General features: G+C 38.5%; 2 protein-coding genes across 4 annotated transcripts in view; one reads left to right on the forward strand and one right to left on the reverse strand.

The window, feature by feature from the left end:
* The window catches only part of ugp2b (UDP-glucose pyrophosphorylase 2b), a 29,007-nt gene extending 19,886 nt beyond the window's left edge, over positions 1-9,121 (forward strand). For both annotated transcript variants that reach the window (XM_016269833.1, XM_016269832.1), the window contains exons 6-10: positions 3,255-3,552; positions 5,268-5,465; positions 7,352-7,594; positions 7,795-7,899; positions 7,993-9,121. In XM_016269833.1, the coding sequence (XP_016125319.1) occupies positions 3,255-3,552; positions 5,268-5,465; positions 7,352-7,594; positions 7,795-7,899; positions 7,993-8,100 (952 nt within the window). In that variant the 3' untranslated portion in view covers positions 8,101-9,121. The remainder of the gene's footprint in view (positions 1-3,254; positions 3,553-5,267; positions 5,466-7,351; positions 7,595-7,794; positions 7,900-7,992) is intronic.
* A 6,874-nt stretch (positions 9,122-15,995) lies between these two features.
* peli1b (pellino E3 ubiquitin protein ligase 1b) overlaps positions 15,996-24,645 on the reverse strand; it is a 43,949-nt gene continuing 35,299 nt past the window's right edge. For both annotated transcript variants that reach the window (XM_016269836.1, XM_016269835.1), the window contains exons 3-7: positions 22,235-22,364; positions 21,601-21,702; positions 21,153-21,350; positions 20,371-20,559; positions 15,996-16,785 (exon numbers count right to left, since the gene is read on the reverse strand). In XM_016269836.1, the coding sequence (XP_016125322.1) occupies positions 16,207-16,785; positions 20,371-20,559; positions 21,153-21,350; positions 21,601-21,702; positions 22,235-22,364 (1,198 nt within the window). In that variant the 3' untranslated portion in view covers positions 15,996-16,206. The remainder of the gene's footprint in view (positions 16,786-20,370; positions 20,560-21,152; positions 21,351-21,600; positions 21,703-22,234; positions 22,365-24,645) is intronic.

Raw genomic sequence — 24,645 nt, forward strand, 5'->3', positions numbered from 1 at the left:
TAGCTGCTTTTTCTGATTTTTATGTTGCAATTTTGTATGATATGTTAATTATTTATATTTTTTATCAATGCTGCAAATGCTTTTAAAAAACAGCTTTAAAATTACTTTATTGCATTCCAGTCGCTTTTAAAGTACTTTTCACTATAAATTTTACGGGTAGCTTGAATATAAACATTGTCATGAATTCGTTGTAGTCCCATTTGTAAAACCCGATCTCATGAAAGTGCGTATAGCACGATTTTCTGCTTCTATTTGGCGAAATTTTTCTATGCAGAAATTGACTTTGGCATGCAAAAGACTTATAAATGTGAGGTAGGTCTGCGCGCGTTTCTCAATACCAAGTACGCAAATTTCGGACTTGCATCCTCGGTAGTTCGGACTTCGCGAGTTCGACTCAGGAGTGTGTCCGGTAATTCTGCAAACAGCAGCATGCTTGATAACATCAGTCAGCTCGCCTTGGCTACTGCAATTTTCCTCACTGTATTTACAATAAGACGAAATATGATATCAAACACCACTGCCTCTTTTCGTTTTTATTTAAAAATATTAATAGCCACAAAAATGTAGTTCAGGGAACATACATTACAATGAAACAAAATATTATATCAAATAGTATTGCCTTTTCATTTTCATTTTCAATTTAACATATTAATAGATTAATAGAATAAAGACCAAAGATTACCTGTTAGATTTACCCAAAATGAATTATCTTATGTTTAACCACTACAGAGACATCGGAGCCAGTGGCAAATGTCAGAAGGACTAGCCGAGTTGAGGCTTCTCTCGTCGGGATACATGAGCACTGAGCGCCCACTAATCGCGTGGAGCTCATGTCTCCGAAATCGGCAACGCACATTTTCAAATAGGTGCTGTCTTTATAAATATACCGCAGATTTGAGTTTTAAACAACTACATTCTCGCCTGAAATACTTTTAAAACTACATTTCATGACACAATAACAGTAATATTTTGAAAATTATGCGAATATATGGTGGTTAAAATACAATGCTGTGTGAACTCAACCAATCAGCATGTTCAGCGCCCAAGTCCTGCCCCCGAAAGTTCCGGAACTTTGAAAAAGTACTACCTCGTGAGCAGGGACATTCTGAGGGGAATTTTTTTACCTGGAACTTTATTTAGATCCTGGTTCCTGCGGCGGAAACACACCGGGTGCTTCTCAAACAGAAGGCATTCTACCGAGGCTGCGTCCTTCCTAGTTCAGTCCTTCAGAGTATTCAGAATCAGAATCAGAAGAGCTTTATTACCAAGTATGTTTACACACACAAGGAATTTCCAGTGTAGAAGAAAGTACAAACGTAGTGCAGACATACATGATAGTGCAGACATACATAGGAATAACACAGTAGGGATGTAATATAACACTAATATAATAAAAAAAAAGAAAAATTTAATAATGTACTATATACAGAAATAGAAGTATAGGAAAAAATTGTATTGTTTAGATAAATGTACAGATATGTTTATTAGTGTGCAGATATGTTATTTACAAAGTGTGCAGTTTAATATAAATATAACTATGTTAGTTGTGATGGACTATGTATAATTATGAAAGATTAATTGTTCAGGCTGAAAATAGCCTGTGGGGAAAAACTGTTCTTGTGCCTGGCTGTTCTGGTGGTCAGTGCTCTGTAGCGCCGACCAGAAGGCAACAGTTCGAAGAGAGAGTGGGCTGGGTGTGAGGGGTCCAAGGTGATTTTTTTAGCCCTTTTCCTCACTCTGGAGATGTAAAGATCTTGGAGGCTGGGCAGAGGGGCACCAATAATCCTCTCAGCAGTGCTGACTGTCCGTTGTAGTCTCTTGATGTCTGATTTGGTAGCTGAACCAAACCAGACAGTTATGGATGAACACAGGACAGACTCAATGATAGCAGAGTAGAACTGTTTCATCAGCTCCTGTGGCAGGTTGAATTTCCTCAGCTGGCGAAGGAAGTACAACCTCTGCTGGGCCTTTTTTGCAATGGAGTCTATGTGAGTGACCCACTTCAGGTCCTGAGAGATTGTGGTGCCCAGGAACCTGAATGACTCCACTGCAGTCACAGTGCTGTCCATGATGGTGAGTGGGGGGAGTGCAGGGGGTTTTCTCCTGAAGTCCACGATCATCTCCACAGTTTTGAGCGTGTTAAGTTCCAGGTTGTTAAGGCTGCACCAGACTACCACCTCTTTAACCTCCTGTCTGTATGCAGACTCGTCTCCGTCCTTGATGTTATATGTATGTTATATATTATAATTGACAGACACAGTGATGAAGCTGGTATGTGTGCAGTACGGTAACTGACTCCACTGTGATGTGACTCTCTCTCTCTCTCTCTCTCTCTCAATCGCATCATATGACCCCTTTAAATGCTAGAATGAGACAGTCTAGTAAGTGCGCGTGGCTACTTCACATATGTTCCTCACCGTCAACGTAAAAAAAAAATAAAACGTAGTTTTCGAAAAATACTTTGCATTACAAATCTTTATATTATTTAGCTTTCTATTAATGCTATACAATGAATCACAGTCGTCTAGTCTCCCCGTGGCTTACATTATTGGAAGTTTAGCATTTAGGAAGTAATTTACACCAAAACAAAAGATAACATCTATCCTTTCATGTCCGAGAACATTATTTTTGTCTTGCATTTCATAATAAATTCAGATAAGCTCAGTACTGAATCGCTTTTCGTCAGTTTATTTTCATGAAATGGAATGGGTACAAAGGATTGTGGGTGATTGAAAGTCACGGAGGATACATCCCATGCATCCTTCAAATTCAGCTGAATGAACTACGCGAAACGAAGGCTGCCTTCCAAGGATCCTTCTGATTGAAATGGCCTTCAGCGACGTTTGATGACGTGGCAGCCGAGATATGCAGCCTTCCGTTTGAGAAGCACCCACCGAGTACTGGCCCAAAGTCCCTAGTTCCTGGGGAAAGTTCCTGCGGTGGAAACGGGGCTTTTGTTTGCATCTATTTTATCTATCCATTTTAGCTTTTTTTCTGATCATTCTGATTTTTAGGAATGCAGCTGAAACAAGACTTTGGCCAATATGATAGTGATAATTTTTTATTTGACAGACTTTTGTTATTTTAGTATTATTTATATGCTACTCTTGTATTTATTATTAACTTCAATTAGCTTTGATTTTTATATTATGAGTTTTCATTTTACTTTTATTTACTACTTCATTTTACTTTATCATCTAATATTTATATTTAATTTCATTTGCTGAAGACTTTCTCTCCTCTGAATTTTCCAGGTATCCACGGATAAATAAGGAGTCATTGTTGCCCGTCGCTAAGGACATGGCTATGACAGGAGAGAATGCAGATGTGTGGTATCCTCCTGGTCATGGTGACATTTACGCCAGCTTTAATAACTCCGGTCTGTTGGAGCAGCTCATCGCTGAAGGGAAGGAGTACATTTTTGTCTCCAACATCGATAACCTGGGTGCAACGGTAGACCTGTATATACTGAACCACCTGGTGAGCCAGCCGAACGGCAAACGCTGTGAGTTCATCATGGAGGTCACAGACAAGACCAGAGCAGATGTGAAGGTGAGAGAATATTATTTGTGTAGCATATTGTACAGTAGTCCAAAACATATAAGAGGAATATGAGGAATAATAATTTCAACCGAACAACCATTGTAGCCAAGTGTATTTTAAATGCTTAAGAACAGTAAAAATCATGTTAAATATAATATAAATTTTATATAAAATAATAAAGGCATGCTCTATTTTTGCTACTTAAGTTTAAATCAGTGATAGTAGCAGACTCTGGACCAAAGCACTGTGACAAGAAATTCTCAGAAAAGATTGTCTTTTCTTTTAGTCCAAATTCAGTAATTTGCATTTATGTCCATAAAGATCATTCAATGACTTGGGTAAATAGATTTGTTCATGCGCATAAATAAATTAAGTGTATTTGTAGAAAATGAGGCTCATGTTTGTATGCATTGTCATTAGAGCCCGACCAATATATCGTTTTGTCGATATTATCGGCCGATATGAGCCTGTTGCCGATATATCGGTATCGGCGAATATGCCGCCGATATGAAAATTTTTTTACAGAACGTATAACGCAGATAAAATCCTTGAAATGGTGTAATTACTTAGTTTGTCCAGCAGAGTGCGCTCTATTGTTTGCTACTGGCGACCTGGATGAAACGCTTTTGAAGCTTAAGTCTATGGAAAACCACTGAAATTTTGAACGGCCATATGTCCATAACGGTGCGGATTCACCAAATTCGGGGGATCCCTTCAGCTCAAGGAACCCTCTCGAACGCGAATCGAGTGTACGTCTAGAGGCCCACTTTCGAATGAGACCACCCCCGCGTCGATAGCCCCCGGGGTTCAGGAGTTACCGGTGGTTAAATTCACAGTCCTGCGCCGACCGATCAAGTGATCCCGTGGGGCTACCGACGCGCGGAGGGTGGCGTTCGAGAGGGCTCCTCAAGCTGAAGGGATCCCCCGAATTTGGTGGCGATCCGCCGGCGCGTTCACTAGATAGTGACACCAGTCAACACTTTCACTTCAGTAAGGACTTGTTCAGGCTGCAGCATTCAAGCGTTGCCTTATTCGACCATAAGTGCCCTGCGAAGTGGACTTCACATGATATTCCGCCATGATTCCAGTTCCAAGGGAACGTACACGTTACATTCAAAGGGCATTAAAGTGCGCGAGACGTGAATTTATATTTATTTACAGAGGTATATTATGTCACACTTCACACTGCTTTAGTAAGTTTCGTCTGTGTGTGAAGACAGTAGCGCAAATCCGTGAATGAATGTTCCGAAGTGAAATAAACTTTAACGGAATAAAGTTGAATGTAATTGAATTGAATTAAAGTTGAAAAAACTTAAACTTTACTGTTCAATGCACTGATGTCAGACTCATTTTGGATAATAAAGTTTATTGTTAAATTGTTAATAAATGCCCTGCCTCCATTACGTATCTCTGTCACGTCTTTATAAGTGTTTCATCACCACATTTGAGTGATCATTGCAAAAAATGTGTTTATGTATATATTCTGTGTATGTACAGTATATACTGTATTCTATATATAGTACCAGTCAAATGTGTGGACACACGAATGGGAAAGTGTCCAAACTTTTGACTGGTACTGTGCTATAATATACACAAAGAATATCGGTCGATATATCGATATCGGCCTTTTTTTAACTCCCTAATATCGGTATCGGTATCGGGCCCCAAAAAACCCATATTGGTCGGGCTCTTGTCATTGAACTTTGTGTGTTTGTGTTGTCCAGGGAGGTACGCTCATTCAGTATGATGGTAAGCTTCGGTTACTGGAAATCGCCCAGGTTCCCAAAGCTCATGTAGATGAATTCAAATCAGTGACCAAGTTTAAGATCTTCAACACCAACAACCTATGGATCTCCCTGTCTGCTATAAAGAGACTACAAGAACAGAACGCCATGGACATGGAAATCATAGTCAACCCTAAGGTAGGGAAACTAAAAGCTTGCAGAAACCACAGCTTGGGTGTTGCCTTTTAAGATGCATCAAAGTATTGCAGTCAAATGAACCTGACTTTATACAGTTTCCTTGAAAAAGATTAGCCAGCTAGTCATTTGGGGAACCAGACATTTGATTTTCTTCATTTCTTGTTTTAATTTCCCTTCTTAAATCTTCGTTTCCCCCAACAGTCAAGCTTTATTTTACTGTAAAGCACTATTTATAGCTGTGCACTAGAAATCTAGGTTTTATTCCTTTGGCCGCCGCCTTCTTTACACTATCACTTCTAAAACCTTAGTTGAGACCCCGATTCATTCATCAGGCTATTTGGGACCCTGTAACACTGTGCTTCAGCAGTCTCCTTTGTGGATTGTTCACTTCTGAATCAAACCCATTTAGAAAAGTCTCTAAACAAGCACTATAACAAGCTGATGTTGAGACTGTTTGAGTGTCCTTTTTATACCAGACCCAATGGCTAATTTGAGTAGAGATCATTTGGGGTCTAGTTTAAGGCTTGTGTGATCAGAGAGTTTGATGGAGAGCTTAACAACTGACAAAAAAGTACTTTTATAAACAATTTCTGTTGGGTTGTCTGTTCTCAGTCCATCACAGGAGACTAAAGAAATGAAAGGTAACCATAAGATGAAGGTGTGTGTGTGTGTGTATGTGTATGTATGTGTGTATGAGACAGTTAGTTCAAAATTCTCAGAAGTGGGACAAAAAAGCTGCCTGTGAGAACATTCAGGGACTCCACAGTTGGAATATAAAATAAAATGATTTGTCTTATTCTAGCACTGTACCCAAACCAAACACAATACAGCGTTTTCAGTTTCCAAATGACAAGTAATTTGTTTGTCTACACATGAGTAAACTGTCTACACAGTATAAAAATGCAATGGGTTTAGTGAGGAATAATTATAATACGCATTATATAAAACCAATATGTTTTTCCATGGTATGTCCAATAGTTCTATGATATGTTCTCATTTAGATAGCCAAGTAAGTGTGTGTGTGTGAGTGTGTGTGTGTATAGAGTAGTACGCAGTTCAGCAGCGCTCCATATTGTAGCACCATTTCTTCCCCTAAGGCCCAGGCTCTCATCCAGTAAGACATATTAAGCTGAAATTTGAGTTTGTTCTAGTTTTCTTCACATCCAATCCCTCCCTCTCCTGTTCCTGTCAACTTTATACTTTTTCTGCCTGACACCAAGACCAACTATACAGTGCTTTCAGTGATGCCTCACACTTCCTCACCGATACTTAACATCAATTATTGTGCTTTATAGAACAATTATACATGGCTTCTTGACGGATAACATACATATGGATTTAAAGTCAGCATGAAATGAAAATTCACCCTTCCTATTTTCTAAATGCATGTTATGGATCTTATCGTAAGCGATCATTCCATATGCTTAATTGTTTTCTTTTTTTTTTTAAATTTTCCATCAAAATGTCATAATTCAATCTTCCAGTGAAATGACAAACTTCTCTCTGGTGACACATGCCAGACTTACAGCTAACTGCAAATTCGCATTCAGATCTGCCTGCATCCAATCAACAGCCCATGAATAGAACCAAATCCCGTCCTACATTTTCTTTCAATAATCGGTTTCAATTGGATGTACATAACAATTCAGAAGAAAAGATCTGTTCCATCTAGTTTCCATTTCATTTTAGGCATAATTTTATATACAGTGGGGTATATAAAACCCCGAGACTATACTAAAAATGTTAAGGTTTTTAAACTTTGATATAAATGTTTTGAGATTTTGAGACTTGTAATATCACTGTGTGAAGTACAAATATTCCATATAATTTGTCCATATAGTTGCTAGAAAACTGTTGTTTAAAATCATTTTCTCCCTCTCTCTCAGACTCTAGATGGGGGTCTGAATGTCATTCAGCTGGAGACCGCAGTGGGTGCTGCCATCAAGTGCTTTGATAACGCCTTGGGCATCAACGTGCCTCGTAGCCGCTTCCTGCCTGTCAAAACCACATCTGACCTCCTACTGGTTATGTCCAACCTGTACAGCCTGGATGCAGGGTCTCTGACCATGAGTGAGAGGCGCGAGTTTCCCACAACTCCTCATGTCAAACTGGGCAGCTCCTTCACCAAGGTACCGCACCTAATGAAGCATTCACAACAAATGATCCATTCAAATCACATGGTGTTTCTCTCACGCTGCACAGTGTGTAGGCATGATCTCACTAGTGTTTCAAGACAACCAAATTTGCCAGCCAGAAACCCACTAAGATTTTAAAATACGGACATCCTCATGAATAATATACAGTCTATTCAGGTCTACCTGTCCTTCAGGTTCAGGAATATCTCACACGATTCGAGAGCATTCCAGACATGCTAGAGCTGGATCACTTGACTGTGTCTGGTGACGTGACCTTCGGAAAGCACGTCTCTCTAAAGGTAAGAGCAAGGAACAGATTTTTTAAAAATGATTCCGCAAACAGACGTTTTTGCTGGGTGGTGTACAGTCTGATTATTCCTCTGTCTTGGCAGGGAACGGTCATCATCATAGCCAACCATGGAGACCGCATCGACATTCCAGCCGGCTCTATGTTGGAAAATAAAATTGTGTCCGGAAACCTTCGGATCCTAGATCACTGACGCCTTTGTGCCATGTGACCTGGATGCAGAATCACATGACTGACCAACACCTATCACTGTCCTCATCATCATAACCAATCACGGAGACACAATCGACATTCCGGCCAGATCCATGAAGGAAAGTTAAAGTGTCTGGGAACTTGTGGATCCTAGAGCACTGACACCTCTGTGTCATGTGACTTGAATGCCAAATCATATGACCGACCCATACCTGCCTCTCTCAGAGCCTTCATTAGTGGTGCTGATCGCAGCACACAGCACCACAAACACCATAAAATTTCCAATCCATTCCAGAGACATTTATTTTTGTAGTAGTTTGTGTGTTTTAGTTTCCTGTCATTTAGTGGTCCTCAAATGTTATGTACGTTACACAAATCTCATCGTTGTGTTTTGTTTCTGTTTTTTACTCTGAGAATGCAGAATTTCTCTTGTTGTATCTATGGCATCATAAACTGACCCTTCGAGGTCAGTGTCCTCTACTCGCTCAAAAATGTGAAAGAAAGAGTGCAAAGCAATAAGTGTTCTGCAACAGTGAAGGCTGATGGTTCTGTCTTTGTGTTCTAGAACCTGGTCTAGATCCTGAAAGTTCTGTGGAACTAAATAAAGTGCAATATGGAACAGAACAATAGCAGAAGTTCATTGTAAATTTAACACTCCTGCTTGTTATCTACAGTAGGAAAAAGAAAGCGAGAGAACAAGTATGTGCACAAGGAAGGGAAAGAAAGTAAAAAGAGCGGCTACTATTTCAGCAGCTGTATACAAGGTCTTCCAGACTCCCTGGAGGCAGGAGGTTATTGTGTTCCACTGGTCTGTTAATGTGAAAGCAGCCAAGCATTAAACTCACTGTTAATAACCTGCACACGGAGCAGGACACACACACACACACACAAATTGGTGATTTAAGATCAAAGAGGTCCAGAGATTGTTGTCACAGCCTGACAATCAGCTCCTGCTCTGACAAAATGTGAATTTAGGCAACATTATAATGTATAGTAAATGAAAAATTGGTATTTATTTTAAGATTTGCTAAAGATTCCATGTAACAGTGTTATTCATTTACTGGTGTTTTTAAAGATTAACTTTAAGTAAGCATTAGATAACGGCAGTAAATTAAATGTAAAAAATATAAGGAAATGAGCATGTACAATTAAATATCCAACAGTGTACAATACCAATTAATTAAGAATCTGTAATATTCATCTGTGTTATCAGCATTTTCGATGGATCCTCTACTCCAGACTACAGTGTGCTGGAATGAAAACAGTTCCTGTCACATATCCTTTTCTTATTTTCCATCGTAACGGAACCACATAGGGATTAAATGTTTTTTTTGGTGAACACTGTGTAATAGTGTCACAAGATGAACTCATTAGAAGCAAAAACAGGAAATAGGTCTGACACATCCTCCGATGTGATGATGACAGCTGCTTTCCAGAGTCTGGTGGTAGTTATTAGTGGTTAGTAGGGGTCTAACCAGAAAAACACTTGAATCATTTGCACAGGAATGCATGAAGCATATTTGCTAGTTCAGTAGCACAAAATTTACTTCTTAAAATCAAATAGCCTCAATGATTCAATTACAAATCAATTCTCTATGCATCACAATGCATCTTGTCCTTTAGGTTTTTTATCAATACACACTGGGGAGTTTCAGTAGTTGTGTACTAGTACTAGTGAAATATAACAATTCTCAGTGACAATTTCTGTAATATAGATGAAAATACTTTATTCCTTATTTTATTTATTTGCAAAATATAATTAAATATAGCTTCAAAATATCCAAGTAAAAATTTGATGATAAAAAATCATGAAACAAGCACTCTCTCCCACCTTCAATACCACGACTGAGGTGCCGTGTACTAGTACTAGTGAAATATAACAATTCTCAGTGACAATTTCTGTAATATAGATGAAAATACTTTATTCCTTATTTTATTTATTTGCAAAATGTAATTAAATATAGCTTCAAAATATCCAAGTAAAAATTTGATGATAAAAAATCATGAAACAAGCACTCTCTCCCACCTTCAATACCACGACTGAGGTGCCCTTGAGCAAGGCACCGAACCCCCAACTGCTCCCCGGGCGCCGCAGCATAAATGGCTGCCCACTGCTCCGGGTGTGTGTTCACTGCTGTGTGTGTGCACTTTGGATGGGATAAATGCAGAGCACTAATTCCGAGTATGGGTCACCATACTTGGCCACATGTCACATGTCACTTCACACATCAAACAAACTGTCTAGAAAGTATCTAAACATTTTCCAGACAAGAGCAGAGAGTAATCTGCCTCTTTTTGCATCACACTTCTATGAACTGTTGCTTTGGCAGTGATGGGCTAATATTATTGATGTTGACATGTAAATGCATCTACCACAAACCACAAATCAAATGCAAAAACATCCTTATTCAGATGCCACTGTCATTGTGCACAATCCATTTTGCTGCTCCAATAATAACAATCCGAGTGAAATCAATATCGGTTTCAGCTGAGAACACTTCTGAACACATACTGTTAACTCGGCATGACTATATGGGCTTTCATGATGTTGTTTCAGGTCAGTAATGAGGACTATTAACCTCAAATGCCATGCTGATACACACATTTTGCTTTAGGGGCATATATACGAAGCACGACGGAACAAATGGAAGTGAAGAAGAGGGTGTGAAGATGATTAAATAGACTAAGAAAGTGGGAGAGAAACATCTGCTGTCAGATTGCTACTAATCTATTTACAAAGTTTAAATTACCTGCAAATAAATGAGAAAATTTATTTTTTAATTAAGAGTGAGTAACGAGATACTGTCTTCTTTTTCTTCTTTTCTAAGCACTATAACATTTTCTCATTAACCTGAGGTGCTTAGAAAAGCAGAGGCCTGTTTGAGAGAGATTTGGAAATGCTTTGGAAAAGCATCCATGTTTCAAACTCTCATCCAGCTTGGTTTTGTCTATGTTGGCTCCTTAAATGGAAGATATTATATTATAAGTAGCATAATCAAAGGTTTGGTGGGAATTTGGGTTGTACTCACATCTGCACTGATCCATCACACTCTCTGCTGTTGTAGTACTGAAGGACATCACATGACTTGATTTTGGCTGCTGCCCTCATTCTGCTGAGAGGCCACTTATGTAAGTACAGACCTATCAAAACACACACAAAAAAGGCTCTTTGGTTAGAAACTTGAGCTTTGCTTTGCTGTTCCAGACTTCCATGACTATGTTCTGATTTGACAGATTATAATGCCAGAAAATCCCCCATCTGACCTGGGGGTCAACTGAAATAGACTTCCCTCCCAGCCAAACTACCCCTTACAATTTTAAGATGGGGAATTTTAATTATTGTACTGACATACAAATATCTTACTGATTAGTGTAAGTCTCGTTTAGGCTACAAGTCGTTTTTAGGGCCTTCATCTTAAACGGTTTAAAAAAAACGAAAAAAGAAGAAGAAGTCAAGACACTAGGAAAAGTCTTATTATGCTGCCACCCTGTGGCCGCGCTGTTGGCCACCGCTTTCACACACCAAGCCAATAGACCTTTGATTGAATGTTTGAAGGAATTAAAATAATCCGCAAAAAAAAGAGGCTTGGATCTGTATAGAAGGGGAACATCGTTCCAGCAGTAAATTAATGGTAAATGTTTTAAATGTAAAGTATTAAAGGTATATATTTTACTACAAAGAACACAACAACAAAAAGTAATTTATAGGAAGAAATATAAATAGCTTTGTGAGAATGTATTTACATTGTCACGAAGCTACTTATATTTTTTCCTGTACATTTCTGTGAAGAAGTATTATACGTGCAGTGTGGTATTGTTAATAAACAAGAAGTTAATGTTGAGTAACTTACATTGTACTAAAAGCACAGTTCGTCGGTTTTTGCAGCTCCATTGAAAATCTTTCCACACGAAACCAACCACAGCACACTAACCGTTGCTAGGCTCCGAGCAAAACACAGCAGGGGCCTTTATTTTCTGGTTTAAACGAATCGGTTCAATGAATGATTCAATGATTCACTCATAATACACATAATTATTGGTCGCCATCGACCTTATAAAGAGTACAGAATGCGTAAAAACCAATCAACGCAAGCTGTTGCTGTGCGAGACTTCCGGCTCATTAGCCGCTGTAGGGAAATAACGAGAAGAATAACAACGTGCAGTAAACTGTAAACTGTTTGCACTACAAACCAGTTTTCCCCCAGGCCATATCCCACCTGAACAACACATAACACACCTCAGTACTGCACATCTGTAAATAACTCATTAAACCTTCATCTGTAAATAGCACATATGCACATTCACAGTTCTGTCTACGGCCATTTTCTTTTTCTATATATTTTTATTACTATTGTTATTTATAACTTTTGGTCTATTCTCTTTATTATTAGTGTTTTTATTACCTTAATTATATGTCTGCCCTATGTTTGTACTTTCTGTACTGTAAGCTCCCAACACCAAGACAAATTCCTTGTGTGTGTAAACACGCTTGGCAATAAAGCTCTTTCCGATTTCTTATTTAATGATTTGTAAAAATAGCTGGAAGCAGATGACACCAGAAGCCGGGAAAAATGGTGGATACAAAAAAAAATTTAAGCAAACACTGAACCATCTTGTGCGGTTAACACCACTTGACCTACCAAATTCTTTCCAATTGTATGCTTTTCTTGTTAAATTATGATATATTAATAAACCACAATTCTTTTTTGATTCCAGGGGCCAGTTGCATAAATTTAGTCACGATGTTAAGACTACCTTAAGAATTTTGACTACCTAGTGGTTAACCAAGTGGTAATCAGGCTTACTTTTCGAATTTAAATGAGACCAATCTACCATTTTATGCTGCCTAACTGAATAAAAAAAATAAAAAAATAAAAATAAAAATTAGCAGTCTTAAAGAAATTTTTTTTTAGTTTAAGTAATTTATGGAACCATTAAAGAACTGTATGTTTAAAAATAGATAGGATAGAAGAAAAAATATAATTTAAAAAAATTAATTGCATGAATTTAGTCATCCTGAGGCCCCTGGTTGAGAACCACTGTTCTCTACATACTATGTTGTTAACCTATTAGCAGTCATAATTTAGTAGAAGAGGGCACTAACCAACAGAACATGTTTGCATGTATCATATCTCATTATTATATATTACTTAAAAGAAACAATCCTTGAAGACAGAAATGAATTAAATGAAAATAAATTTAAGAGCCTGTCTTGGCCTCAGGTACCCATGAGAGGAATAAATAACACCCAAACTCTTTCAACATGCTTTTTAAAATTTTATTAGTTTAAAGTTGGTACAAAATGGTAAATCAGAAACATTCTCAGCATTTGCCTTTATGCATTCCGATTTTTCAGAACACGCACTCTCTCTCTCTCACACACACACACACTAGTATCATGCAGACCGGTTAGACCAAAGTGACAAAAGACATGTCAAAGAACTCAAACAAATAAACAGAAAATGAAAAGGAAAAAAGCCCTTTACACACGCCGTCTCTACAGAGACAAACGAGCGATGCCCTTAGAAAGTCAAATGTGTCTAACAAATCTAGTGTGTTTGCTTAATACTTGGAAAAAAACACACAGGAGAACAAGGAGAATTATTTTGCTAATGAAGCATCCTCCAAAAAAAAAAAAAAAAAAAAAAAGGATTACAGGTGATACAGGAGTTATGTCTGTGGCATGATTAAGCTTCCAATTCGCTCGTAGCACTTTGAGCAGAGTGTGGTCTAGATCTCCCCACACACAACAGACCAGATCAGCTGTCTGGATCTGAAATACTTAATGAACACATGCCCTGGTAGTCAGGATGGAGGAAACTCCCTGAGGTGAAAACTGCACCAGTATGCCGTGTCTGGGTGCTGTTCAGAACAGCAGGAACTGAATGAACTCTGGAAGTCGAGCTTGGACTCCTCAGGCAGAGAATCTACTTCACACACAGTCCTGGGATTCTTGGCCCTTCAGACTCAATGAATGTTCTCCAGATTCTTACATGTAACACAGTACAGCACATTTAACATTCGCACAGTACATACGACAGCATGTACATTAAATCAAACAGTCAAAAATGTCATTACAAATTCAAATATATTAGCATACTCATACACATATACATACACATAGAAGATCGTTCTTTGAGGGGACCTAAAATTCACTGAAAAATTATATAAATAAAAAATAAAAAAAACTACCTTTCAAACTAACTTTCTTCCACAGAACAAAAAAAAAGGATGTTTAGAAGAATGTTAAAGCTGCTCTTTTCCATAGAATTTAAGTGAATGGGCAACAACGATTGTAATATGATTTGTGAGGAATAGACTGACATTTAAGCTTTTATCACATTGTATGGAAAAGAGCAGCTTGGACTGCTATACATATCTCTTTTCGTCTTCCACAGAATAAGCAGGTCATATGGCTTTTGAAAAACATACACTACTGTTCAAAAGTTAGATTTTTGACATCTCATAAGCTCACAAAAGCTGCATTTATGTGATTACACTTTCATAGTTTTAATATTTTAAATGTAATTTATTCCTGTGCTGGCCAAGCTGCCATTTCAGCAGCTATTACTCCAGTCTTCAGTGTCACATGATCCTTCAGAAATCATTCTAATATGCTGATTTGGTGCTCAGGAAAGATTTCTTATTGTGAATGTTAAACATTTTACTGCTTAATATTTTTGTGGAAATTATGCTTTTTTTTTGATAAATAGAAAGTTCAAGATAACAGCATTTATTTGAAATAGAAATCTGTTGTAACAAATGTCTTTCCTGTCACTTTTGAACAATTTAACGTGTCCTTGCGGAATAAAAGTATTTATCTTAAAAAAAATAAGATAAATAAAATAAATCTTACTGACCCCAAACTTTGAATGGCATTTTAAGTATTAACTATTTAGTTTCTTGCTCACTGGGAGTGTCATTTATTTTGAAAATATTGTTTAATATCCGTTTTAAACTTAAGGAAAAAATGACCCTTTCTACTGGAATCAAGGTCCCAGTAGCTGTTAGGTACAAAACTAATCACATCTCAATTTGCAAATTAAGAGAGACTAAAACTGACCTATAAAAGAGGTAAAGGGATTTCCAGAGGTTAGTGCTGCTTTTTGCACTATACGGATGGAAATTACTTCCCAGTGTCCCCAACATATCCAAACAAGGGTAGCCATCAACACAGAAGAAAAGGCTCAAACAGAAAACGGGGACCTTACAAAGACACTTAAGCACACACAATTTTGCGAACACTCGCTGACAGGGCATGTGGTTTTGGCCTATGCTTAAAGGGAGGTGAAGATTTCTTGGGCCTCTTGAGCTTTCTGGAGTTCAGCAAGAACATTTCTCTGAGCATGACCTCATTGGTTCACTATTGCAGAGAAGATTTCACTCACACAATCATATGTAACCTACATATATGAGAACAAATTAGGCAACATCTGAATGCTACAGCGAAGCCAACAAATGGAAGAGACTCACAATAAAGAGAAAACAAAAAAACAGCTACATAGAAATTAACTCCCCAAAAACACACCTATACATTTTTATCTTTGATAAACATTGATAGTATATAAATAAAAAACATTAAGTATTTTTTAAGTTAGACACATATGGAAAACTGTTATCTGGAATCTAAATGTAGTTGCTTTATGAAATGCTGTGAAATATTGAATGGAGCACAGATAGACTCGTCTGTAAGCTCATCATAAACATACATGGATGGTGTATTGCCTCTCTAATGCGGAGTATTACTGTTAATTAGCAAATAAACACTGTGCAGGGCACCATCCGTAACGGCCACGCCCACCGCTTCAAATGATGAGCAGAGCCACCCAATCAGAACGCTCAAATGTGGGTGTGCATGTGCTCTTCTGTTCTGCAGAGGTTTATTCCTTTTTTTTTCTTTTATAATCATTTTATTTGAAAATATATATTTTAGTTTTTCTCTGTATTTGAAAAAGCAGTATAAAGGTCACTTTCAAACCAGAAAGGGAGGGAAAAAAACAGTCTGAGAGCGCAGAAAATGTCATCAAATTCTAGAAAAAACAAAGAAATGCCTGACTAATGTTTGTCAAATGGGGTTCCTGGGGTGAAAGGTCATAGGCAGGTGTGTTTAGTCCACAGGCCCCTGGAAGATCAGTCTGATGTATCCCTGCTCGCCGCTGAGTTGCTGGGCGCAGAAAGGACAGGCGGCATGGAAGGTGTGCGTTCCGTGAGGAAGAGGGATTTGAGTCCAATATGCCGCTGTTTTTTCTGAGCACACGTGGCCGCACGGACTGAATGCATGAGTAGGAGGGGCTGCATCCAGATAAAACCCTGCCTCGCAGCCCAGCCACAGTGGCACGTATGGCCCACGAGCGCGGCACATGGGACATTCCCGCTCACGGCCCTCCCTACCGTCTCGCTCTGCGTCACGGTTACCCCAGTTGTGGTAGCCGTGAACGTGACCGCAGTTTAGGTAGACCCAGGGTTGCTTCTCGTCCACGATGTCCTTCCGCCGCATGCTGGGGAAGGCGAGGGTGTTGAAACCCACGGGACACTGGGGACGAGCGGCGTTCAGCTCTTGCCGGAGCGCCTCCAGGTGTTTGACGGTGGGAGTGCGGGAAAGCCCTTCAGCAGTACGCCACAAGAGAGTCGCTCCGCAGAGATCGATCAGAGAGCCATCCACTAACTCTTGAGTCTCATTCTCCACCTACAGAGAGAAAGAGAAGAGGACTTCATTATAAATAGAGCCAATATTCATGCTTTTAAAGCAGCACTATGTAACTTTCTCTGTGCTCAAAATTTGCAAAATGTATATAATGAGCGAGTACATCATGAATTCATCTTCTAAACAGCATTTTTGTCTTATTCCGAATCACTACGGTACACTTATAATAAGTACTTATATTTGGACTATTGTAGCCTGGGTTGTCACCGCTGCGGAGTAACACATACCTGCGTGAATCGCCATAGACATAAATTAGAGAAGTACATCCGGTTAGAATGTTCTTCCGGGGGATGTGTGCAGTTCTGTTTATTAACCGCTAGAGCGCCAAAAGTTACATAGTGCTGCTTTAAAGGGGTCATTTGATGCTGCTAAAAATAACATTATTTTGTGTATTTGGTGTAATGAAATGTGTTTATGCAGTTTAACGTTCAAAAAACACATTATTTTCCATCGTTCTGAAAAGCAAGGTGTGCTCTGATTGGCCAGCTATCCAGTGCGTTGTGATTGGCCGAATACCTCAAGCGTGAGACGGAAATGTTACGCCCCTCACATACTGTTGATGCCGTGTCCGACCGGAGCGATGAGACAAAAACATTAAAACCCATTACAAACGAGGCATTTGTTGCATCCAGTGGGGACACAATTACTGATTATAATGACTTGTACTGTGTTTTTACCTGATGCAATGCAACGCAATGCGTAAACATAAAACTCTGTCTGCATTTGTGACAGGAGAAATGACAAACAACAAGTGCTACTCTACTGCCCAAAACTCGCGTTTGAATCATCAGTGGCAACGAAAAACACAGCGGCCTAGCGTGAGGGGAAGCCCCGGCTTAGCGTGCGCTGAGGCCGGGATAGAGTGAGCTGAGGCGGGCTGGACTCTGCTTTGTCCACGGTGAAAGTTGATGTATTTCCTCAGCGACCAGCACAGATCAGCTCCAGGCATGACGAAGCAGATATCGTCCTCTTTTGGAAGACCAAACAAAGTAGTTTCGCTTTCACAATGAAGCACACAGCGTCTTCAGGACATGGCTGCAGCATCAACAAAACTACAGCGAGACTAAAAGTTACGCCTTCTTTCTTTGCGTGAACATTTGGGTGGCGTTATGCAAACCTTCCCAGATCGTGACGTAGGTATGTGGGGGCGTGTTAAAACGAGCCGTTTTAGGTAGGTGTGGCTGACTCTTAACTTTTATAAAGAATATCTCTTTAGTTTTGAGACTTTAGTCTTTGCAACTTTACAGATCTTCTTTATGCACCAAGAGCTTGTAACACTCCAAAGAGAAAGGACAAATTGAAATCGCATCATATGACCCCTTTAACACAAATGATGCATGATGAAATCAAAACAAAGGCAGATCTTATCAGCAGATGAAAGTTTGCCTGCAGGGGGCAGTAAAGCCCCAACACTCGCTGTATAGTAATGATTCATTCATTATAAAAAGAGTCAAAAATGACAATAATATAACCATTTACTAAAGACATCTGTCTTAAGTGAGTATGCAATGCACACAGACATAAATGTGCGAAACACACACACCCTATGATTCACGCATTCACCCTGGAATGATATAATTCATGGTTGTGACATATTTCACACAGCCGCCCTTGATCAGCCTTTAGTTTGACCTTCACCTTACTGCATTAGTATCTCTCTTTCTCTCACACACACACCGTTGTAAGGACACTGTGTGTGAATTGCACAGTGTCTGTGTCTGAGCTGTGTTATGTGAAGGTCCCTAAGTGCAAATACAACGCTGTATTTGAGCGAGCAAGCATGCATGCATGGGGGGGTGTGTGTGTATGTTGGATCACTGTTTTCTTTGCCCTCAACATGTCAAGATCCCATAACGTTCTATATACAGTATTATCTTGAATATCATGTAATGTATACACATGAGCACATAACAGAAATTATAATAAATAAACAATACATAATTATAATAGCAATAAAAAATACTTTTTAATAAAACAATTAATATAATTTAATTTATTATTTTTTAATTGCAATTATAAGTGCTTAGCTGTTGTTTTGTTTAAATATATCCTATTCACATAGAATTAATATTAACAATTTCAAATTTTACTAGTTTAGGATTGGCAAGAACAGTAATCTCAAAAGTTGATCAAAGAATTCAGTAAAATTAGATAAATAAATATAACAATTTAAAATTATTTATAATACATTTCCATTTTATGTCACATGATCCTTCAGAACTCATTCTAATATGCTGATATGGCATTATTTTAACAGTTGAAAACAGTTGTGCTGCCTAATGTTTTGGTGCTACATTTTTCTCAGTATTCTTTGATAAATTAAAAGTTCATTGTAAAAATTATTTACGGTCATTTTTGATCAATTTAATGCATTATTGCTCAAAAGTATTGATTTCTTAAAAAGAAAAATCTTTTCCACAGTAATGCATCTATAACTTACATTGGCAATGTAAAAAAAATTTAATAAAAAAGAAACGAATCGCTAGAATCTGCTGCCTTGAGAACTGAATGGTAAAATTATATCTAGTGGTGCACACTGGTGGCATGTGTTAAGCACTAAAAGTGCCCACTGACAAAATGCCATGTCCCAGCTTCTGAACTACTTGACTGTTTCATCAGCATCAGGCCAGAGACTAAACAGTTGGGCTTTAACTTGATCTGTTCTGAGCCAGTAAACCCAAACGAATCTACAGCATCACAGTCGAGCAGTGTTTGCCCAGCACTGAGGCAGCATTAGATCCATGTTTAGTCAGCATTGAGCCATCAGCAGGACTCCTCAGGAGCAGGACATGAACAGCAATCAGGAGCGTGTTTGTTCTGCCTGTAACAACCCAGATTAATGGGGCGCCTCTGAGCCTCTGGACTGTGAGTGCATGCGTATCAGAGAGTGTTTGAGTTGTGCAAAGAAGACTACATAAGCAGCATAAATGTTGCCAAACACATCAAGGGCTTGTGCATATCTAGGAGTCTTTACAGGCCTAAATTTTTTTACAGACACCCACTGAAGATAATGACTTATGAGCACATGAGGAAAGTGTTGAGAGCAGTAGTTCTCATTGGACCTCCTGTCTGACGCACTTAACAGATCAACTCCAGTTCATCTTACAGCTTTGTGTTACACCGGACAGGGCAATGCGGTCTCGCCTGGGCCGTTACTCTGGCAACAGCGTCCCAGAGCAACCGGTCAATGGCACCAGAATGCCCCAACGTCCCGTCTTGCAGAGAGCCATATGACTGTTTAACAGAGCTTCAATTTCAGAATCCCATCTGACATTGCATTACAGCTTCCACAAATGCTGCTTCATGAACACTAGCTGATATTTATGGCCTTTTGATTTAAAACAGAGTATGTGTCTCTAATAGGGCTGGGCGACATGAAGGTATATACCTAGTGGCGGTAGAAATATGTAATCTAAAGACACCCACACTAACTGAATGGATTTTCAAAAATAGGCAATTCTTCATAGTTATGTAATATATATAAATAATTTCTGGTTTAATATGCAGTAAAAAGGTCCTTGTGTAAGAACATGTAAATTTATATATTTGTAACATCGGAGAACTGACCATTTTCCCTCGCTGCTGAGCAGAGCGTGTCTCTCTCAGGGTGAACACGTTTCCGCACACTGAAATCTCTCTCCACACACCAGGTTTGGAGTCCTCAGTGAAACCAAGGCGAGGATGCATTACCAACACACCGTTAGTAGTCAGACCATCCATCTGTCCATCCAATGTCTTCCACTTTGCTGCTTTTTCCTGTGAGCCAAAAAATATTAGCATTTTATTTTAATAATTTAATAAGGGTTAGCGCACCTGAAAATGAAAACTGTCATAATTTACTTATGACATTCCAAATCTGAATGACTGAGGTTCTTCTGCTGGAACACAAAAGAAGATATTTGGGAACACTGGGAACCAAATTAACATTGGGAACCAAACACTGAAGCCCACTGATTTCCACTGTATGGAAAAAAGACATCCCTCAAAACATCTTCATGTTTCAAAGAAGAAAATAAGTCATATGGTTTTGGACCAACATGAAGATGAGTAAATATTGACATTTTAAAATTTTGAATGAACTAGCCCTTTAAAAAAATAAAAAATAAAGTTTTTTGATTCAACAAAGTCCTCAGGTCTTTGAATAAATGTTGACATTATTATTTTAGGTAGATGATACAACATTCAATTTATTCAAAAAGAGGAAATCTTTTTGTATTCCAGATCTGTTTTTATTATAGATTTGAGCATATTTGGCCTTGTTTATGCTTCTCAAAAGCCGTGCTAGTTTCTCGGGTCAAATCAATCACTGTGTTTATACAAGATGAAGTCACACGTTCTCGCCATCTCACCCCTAGAAAGATGTTCTTGGAGGAGTCGAATCCGGCGGCGTAGATGCGGGCGGTATAAGGGGGCGTTCGCTGACACATGATCCGGCATGCGAAGCGAGATATGGTGCTCTGAACTGACTGAGTGTCAGAGTTGCTCTGACTCCCGGGAACCGTGTCGGTCACCACAAAATCTATAGGACTCTCAGTTGAGCGGCCAATCTGAGATGCAGAAAGAGATGAAACATCAAACGCTGCAGAGAAATTTGTAAGATTGCATCCCAGTACACAATTATAGAAACGGTGTAGGAAATACAGAATCAAAGTAGATGCTAGTGCCACCTTGTTTCTGCCTAGTGACAGCATTATTTCAGGCTGATACTTTGAGTAGTGAGGTTAATGGACATTTTTGAACACCGTCCAAGAAGAAGTCCTAAAGGACAGCACAGCTGAGTCAGCAGTAAGTCGCTACCTGAAACATGTCTGTATTGCTGTCTTGAGTGTACTCCACCACCACTGTCTGTACACGGGACAACGTGTAGGAAATACTGTGCTGATCCTTGTTACTTATGGCCTAAGAAAAAAGAAAGAGAGATGTTAAAATAACACGCTGAAGTCAAGATACATATGCCCAAGATATCACCACTTAACCACCAACTAAAAATAAAATAAGATAAAATAAAAATAATTTAAAAACACACCTAAATCTTACTGCCATAAATGTGGCTTTTTATTTATTTATTAGTAAATATGCTCATAATGTAAATGAGTAAATAAGTATTATTATTATAAAAATAAGTTAAATTAATAAATACAATTTAAAAATGAAATGCATGAATATTAATTCACATTAATTTGGCCAGCAAAAGTTTATTGGGCAGCACAAAGGAGTCTAACACAAAGCTGTTTGTGAAGGAGCCACAGAGAGGTCATTCATGAGCTCAACAGAATCCAGATGTGTGAATGGACACACCCTGTTCCATTACAGCTAAAAACCTACCTAGTTTTTTAACTCAAAACTTCCCAAGAACCACAAAAATGACACTGTAACTGCTGATTCTCTTAAATGGTCCTGTGTATTGCCTAAGTGGAGGGTGTGAGTATACCTTGGCAGCCTGTGGAGAGCAGGCTACGTGTACAGTGCTGGGTCTGACGCCGTTGGATTTGGGTCTTTTGAAGAGTGCAAACCTGCTCTTCCTTCTGCCGCGGTCCCCGTTGGGTAGAGAGCCATTATACCTGCAGAAAGGGAGTGAGAATTTCAACTGAAAACACCTGCACTCAACACTTACTCCACCACCAATTCAGCCGCAGGCAACAGGTGGTGAAAACAACAGACAGAAATGCTAACAAAAGCACACAAAAACAAAGCCTGTATGGTAGATATTCGATCCAATGCTTTTCTAAGGAAATGCAGACAGTCAGTTAGGTTGTTATCTGGAACCAAAACCTAACCTAAACCAAATTCCATACAAAACCATTCCAGAGTCACAAAGTTCATGATCAACTCTTCATAACATTTATATTTCGGAGAGATGACATACTGAACCTGACACAAACCCATGGCAAGTTTCTTCGGTTAAAAGCCTGATAACTTGTAATATCATCATCTTTTTTCATGGAGCCTAATATGAACAGGGCAATCATGTGCAGGTGGTCAGTATCCACAGAGACAGGATTACCATGATGAACATGGTTAGTAATAACGTCACTTGAAATTTGGCATTCCCACATTCATATGTGGCCTGAAAGTCAATTCAAATCTGATTTATGACAATGTGTCAAGTAGTTACTTTTGTAATTGAGGATGTGACATATAACATCATTCACAAAGTGAAGTATTCTCCACAACTGACTGAATGCACTCATTAATGCACACGTGGCATTCACTACTGTATATATACTGAACTGTGAACAAGCAGCTTTGGACACATTATTTGTGAAAACGCACATTTTTATTTGCAAACTAATACAACGGACTCAAAAGTTTGGGATCATTAAAATTTTTTAAATATTTTTGAAAGAAGTTTCTTATGCTTACCAAGATTTGATTTAAAAAATAATAATAATAATGTGGAATATTAACAATTTAAAAAGAAAAAAATAATAATTTTGAAAAAAAATATTGACAAAATGTAATAAAACATACATGTATTCCTCTTATGGCAAAGCTGAATTTTCAGCAGTCATTACTCCAGACTTTAGCATCACATGATCCTTCAGAAATCATTGTAATATGCTGATTTAGTGAAATGAGAAAGGATTTTTTTTTTATTAAAGGGGTCATATGATGCAATTTCAAGTTTTCCTTTCTCTTTGGAGTATTACAAGCTGCTTGTGCATAGATAAGATCCCTATAGTTGCAAAAACTAAAGTCTCAAACCCAAAGAGATATTCTATTTAAAAGTTAAGACTCGTCCACACCCTCCTAAAACGCCTCGTTCAGACACGCCCCCACATGTCTACGTCACTGTGTGGGAAGATTTGCATAACACCGCCCAAATGTTCACGGAAAGAAAGGAGGCATAACTTTGATTCTCGCTTTCGTATTGTTGTTGCCGCCGCCATGTTGTGGAGACGCTGTGTTTCGTTGCGAAAGCGAAATTACTTTGTTTGGTCTTGCAAAAGAGGACACAACTAGAAATCAGTGGTTAAGTTGTATTTACAACACCGTTCCAGAACAGTTCAACCCCAATATTCAGATGTGTCCAGCGCACTTTACGGAGGCCTGCTTCCTGAACCTGGGAGAGTAGCCTACAATGCCGGCTGTGCTCAAAGGTCGTTTCTATAAATTGGAGCAATACCAACTTTGCAAGGACAGTCTGGCGCTTCTGACTCACAGCCTGTAAGTAGGTTTTTATATTTAAAGAATTTGCCACTGATGATTCAAACGCGAGTTTTGAGCAGTGTAGAGAAGCGCTTGTTGTTTCTTTGATCACAAATGCAGACATGGTTTTATGTTTACGTAGCGCGAAACGCAACACGTAAAAAGACAGTTTTTAGTCATTAAAAAAAGTTTTTTTTTTATGTCCCCTGAATGTAACAAATGCCTCATTTGTAATGGGTTTTGTCTTGACGTGCCGAGACACGGCATCACAGTATGGTAAGGGGCATAACATTTCCGTCACACTAGGGCTGGACGATATGGCCAAAATTGATATCACGATATATTTCTTCATTTCGGTCGATACGATATAATTCCGATATCGATATGAACACTATTTATCTGAAATAGAAATCTTTTGTAACATTATAAATGCCTTTATCATCACTTTTGATCAATTTTAAGCATCCTTGCTAAATAAAAGTATTAATTTCTATAATTTCTTTCCCAAAAAATTTATAAAAATGATACTGAATGGAATAGTGTATAATGTTACAAAAGCTTTTTATTTCAGTTAAATGCTGATCTTTGGATCTTTCTATTCATCAAAGAATCCTGAAAAAAAAAAATTACTCAATGGTTTTAAATATTGATAATCAGCATATTAGAATGATTTCTGAAGGATCATGTGACACT

This window comes from Sinocyclocheilus grahami, unplaced genomic scaffold (assembly GCF_001515645.1).
Source record: "Sinocyclocheilus grahami isolate Dianchi unplaced genomic scaffold, SAMN03320097.WGS_v1.1 scaffold54.1, whole genome shotgun sequence".
NCBI classification, from domain to species: Eukaryota; Metazoa; Chordata; class Actinopteri; order Cypriniformes; family Cyprinidae; genus Sinocyclocheilus; species Sinocyclocheilus grahami.